General features: G+C 44.3%; 1 protein-coding gene across 1 annotated transcript; it reads right to left on the bottom strand.

Annotated features, from left to right (window-relative positions):
• Positions 2052-3599, bottom strand: LOC109226054. The gene is made up of 2 exons (XM_019390857.1): positions 3462-3599; positions 2052-3278 (listed from the first exon to the last, which is right to left on the bottom strand). The coding sequence occupies exons 1-2, from the start codon at positions 3597-3599 to the stop codon at positions 2052-2054; spliced, it is 1365 nt and encodes a 454-aa protein (XP_019246402.1).

Below are 3850 nucleotides of genomic sequence, written 5' to 3'. Positions count from 1 at the left end.
AAGAGACCGGATTGTAACACCTTTGCAGCTGTTCTATCTCCTCCATGATGGCCCCCATAAGGTGATACGTGACAATCATACAACACTAATTCCACCTCATTTTCAGGAATGCATCTCCTCATCAACTGATCAGCACATTGCTTGAACAAATAGGGCTCATCCCAGCAATAGAAGTTCACATCATGTAAGAACTGCTTTCTAGCTTCAGATTGGATTTCGGGAGGGAGTACTCCCTCACAAGATAATTCACATAGTCTGCATACCATGGGGGAGGGTCTTGGGTTATATCAAAAAGTTGCTCATCAGGAAATACCTCTTTAATTTGGCCACCCTCCTCCACGTGATCGTGATTTTCCAGCCTTGATAGATGGTCAGCTACTTGGTTTTCTGTCCCCTTTCGATCTCGTATTTCTACATCAAATTTCTGCAGCAACAAAACCCAGCGCATCAAACGAGCTTTAGATTCCTTTTTTGTAAACAAATACCTGATTGCTACATGATCCGTATGGACTATGACTTTCGTTCCCACCAAGTATGCCCGGAATTTCTCGAAGGCCCACACAACGGCTAGCAGCTCCTTCTCAGTGGTGGTGTAATTCAATTGTGCATCATCAAGAGTCTTACTCGCATAGTAGATGGAATAAAACATCTTGTCCTTCCTCTGGCCTAGCACTGCCCCAATGGCAAGGTCACTCGCATCACACATAAGTTCAAATGGTAGAGACCAATCAGGTGCCACAATAATGGGGGCGGTCACCAGCTTCCTTTTAAGTTCCTCAAATGCGTTGAGGCAAGCATCATCAAAATTGAAAGTAACATCTTTTTCAAGCAGCCTGTATAAAGGAGTAGCAATTTTTGAAAAATCTTTAATAAAGCGCCGATAGAAACCCGCGTGTCCCAAGAAACTCCGGACACCCTTCACTGAGATAGGTCGAGGTAATTTTGCAACCGCCTCCACTTTCGCTTTATCAACTTCAATGCCGCTCCTAGATATTCTGTGACCAAGCACGATGCCATCTTGTACCATAAAATGGCACTTTTCCCAATTTAATACCAGATTTGTTTCTTCACAACGGGCCAGCACCTTGCTTAAATTTCTCAAGCAATCATCATAAGAAGACCCAAAAACTGAAAAATCATCCATAAACACTTCCACGAATTTTTCCACCATATCGGTGAAAATAGCCATCATGCATCTCTGGAATGTGGCTGGTGCATTACAAAGTCCAAACGGCATTCGCTTGAAGGTAAAAGTGCCATAAGGACAAGTAAAAGTAGTCTTCTCCTGATCCTCTGGGCATATGACAATCTGATTGTATCCTGAATAACCATCAAGGAAGCAGTAATATTCATGCCCGGCTAACTTGTCTAGTATTTGATCGATGAATGGGAGTGGGAAGTGGTCCTTGTGAGTTGCCTTATTGAGCCTTCTATAATCAATGCAGACTCTCCGGCCCATAACAGTGCGAGTGGGGATCAGCTCATTCTTCTCGTTCTCAACTACAGTTATTCCTCCTTTTTTGGGCACACATTGAACCGGGCTTACCCAGTTGCTATCAGAAATAGGAAAAATGATACCTGCATCGAGCAACTTGATTACCTCCTTTTTTACCACCTCTTTCATAATGGGATTTAATCTCCTTTGCTGCTCTACACTGGGGCGGTGTCCGTCCTCTAGAAAGATTTTATGCATCCAAAAAGATGGACTAATACCCTTGATGTCAGCTATTGTCCATCCAATGGCCCTTTTATGCTCGCGGAGGACCCTGAGCAATTTTTCTTCTTGAGTGATGGTCAAGCTGGATGAAATAATCACGGGCAGTGTCTCTGAGTTCCTCAAATAAGCATAGCGCAGATGCGCTGGAAGTGGCTTGAGTTCTAGCTTCGGAGCTTCTTCAATAGACGGCCTGGGGAGGGTTAGAGTGACAGGCCTGTCCAATTCTTCAAATTTTCTAACCCCATGTACATAACAGCAGGACATATCCAGCACTTGCTCAATTTCTCCCATCCTTTCATCATTACCGTTTTCTAAGTCCCCAATCAATACACGCTCAACAGGATCTGCAGGGCTCATAAGGTACTAACGACGTGGCATCACCTTCTACCACAGAGATCATGGACAATTCTTCATAGTGGGCTGGTAACTTGAGTGCTCTATAAACGTTGAAGACCTCCACTCGATCACCCACTCTCATCGTCATCTTTCCTTCACAAACATCAATAATAGCTCGGCCCGTGGCTAAGAATGGACGCCCCAAAATAAATGGGACTTCCTGATCAGGCTCATAATCCAGGATGATGAAATCAGCTGGGAATATAAAAGACCCCACTTGCACTAGCACATCTTCAATGACTCCCTCAGGATGAGCAAGGGAGCGGTCAGCTAACTGTAAGATAACTGTTGTTGGGCGTGGTTCACCCAACCCCAACTGTCTGAATATAGATAGCGGCATCAAATTGATGCTTACTCCAAGGTCACATAGAGCTCGCCCAACAGCATGTTTACCAATCGTGATTTGGATAGTGAAACTACCTGGATCCTTCAATTTTTGAGGTAACTTGCCTTTAATTCTGGAACTGCACTCCTCAGTGAGTGCCACAGTCTCGAACTCGGTCAGCCTCCTCTTATTCGCCACAATGTCCTTGATGTACTTTGCATATTTGGGTACTTCTTGTAAGATGTCAACCAATGGAATATTAATTTGTACCTGCTTCAAGATATCAAGAAACTTTTTATATGTGGCATTATCTCGTAATTTCTGCAGTCTTTGAGGGAATGGAGGTGGTGGCCTTGCAACCAATTGTGGGGATTGCTCAACCACCGCCTCTCCAGCTGGCTTCTCTGGCTCCTTGGCTGGCTCTGATGTTGATTCTGCAATGGCTGGCCTCTCATTAAAAGTCACCTGTTTCCTCTTTTTAGACTGAACTTCTTCTAGTTGTCTCCCATTCCTCAACGACACGGCATTAAAAGCCGCCCTAGGATTTGCTTCAGTGTCACTTGGAAGAGCTCCAGCTGGTCTGGTGTTTTGAGCACTAGCAAGCTGTCCTATTTGACGCTCCAAATTTCTTACTATTGTGGCGAGGGCTTGTTGTTCAGCCATCACCTTCTGAGAGAGAGCTTGCTGTTCAGCCATCACCTTCTGAGAGAGAGCTTGCTGTTCAGCTATCACTTTCTTTAACATGTCTTCAAGGTGACTTGTAGGACTCGCTTGTTGTTCAACCTGAGGTGGTCTATATTGCTGTTGAGGTGCTTGAGGTCTGTCTTGATTCTGAGTGCCCTGGTTTCCTCCCCAAGAGAAGTTTGGGTGGTTCCTCCAGTTGGGATTGTAAGTGTTCCCATATTGGTTTGTTTGGCCCCTATTTGAATTACCCACAAAGCAGACAGATTTTGGGTTTGCGGGGCATATGTCGCTCGTGTGCCCCTCCCTACATATTTCGCAAAAAGCTTGAACCTTTTGTACCAGTTGTATTTGTTGCTTGTTGATATTCAAGTTCATCTGGTTGACTTGATTGGCCAGTGTAGCAATCTGCGCTGATAATGCTGAGACGACATCTAGCTCAAGAACCCCTGCAGACTTTTGCACTGTGTGTCTGCCCATCTCTCCATGCCAATCCGGGTTGCTCTTGGAAAATTTGTTCAATAATGCATATATCTCGTAAAAGCTTTTCTCCAACACTTGACCCCCAGCTGCAGTATCTACCACTATTACAACCCATATTCACATACGTTAGTTCATGCCATAAGGTCGTAGACGTAAATCCATGAAGAGATTATCTTTAAGATGATAAGAGGTTAATCCTATTGGTCTTAAATGATACAAAGGTGTATAAGGGTGGTTAACAAGTATTA

The sequence above is a fragment of the Nicotiana attenuata genome, chromosome 5 (assembly GCF_001879085.1).
Source record: "Nicotiana attenuata strain UT chromosome 5, NIATTr2, whole genome shotgun sequence".
In the NCBI taxonomy this organism is placed as follows: domain Eukaryota; kingdom Viridiplantae; phylum Streptophyta; class Magnoliopsida; order Solanales; family Solanaceae; genus Nicotiana; species Nicotiana attenuata.
The sequence above is the reverse complement of the archived record's forward strand: the minus strand, read 5'-3'. Positions and strand labels throughout refer to the sequence as shown.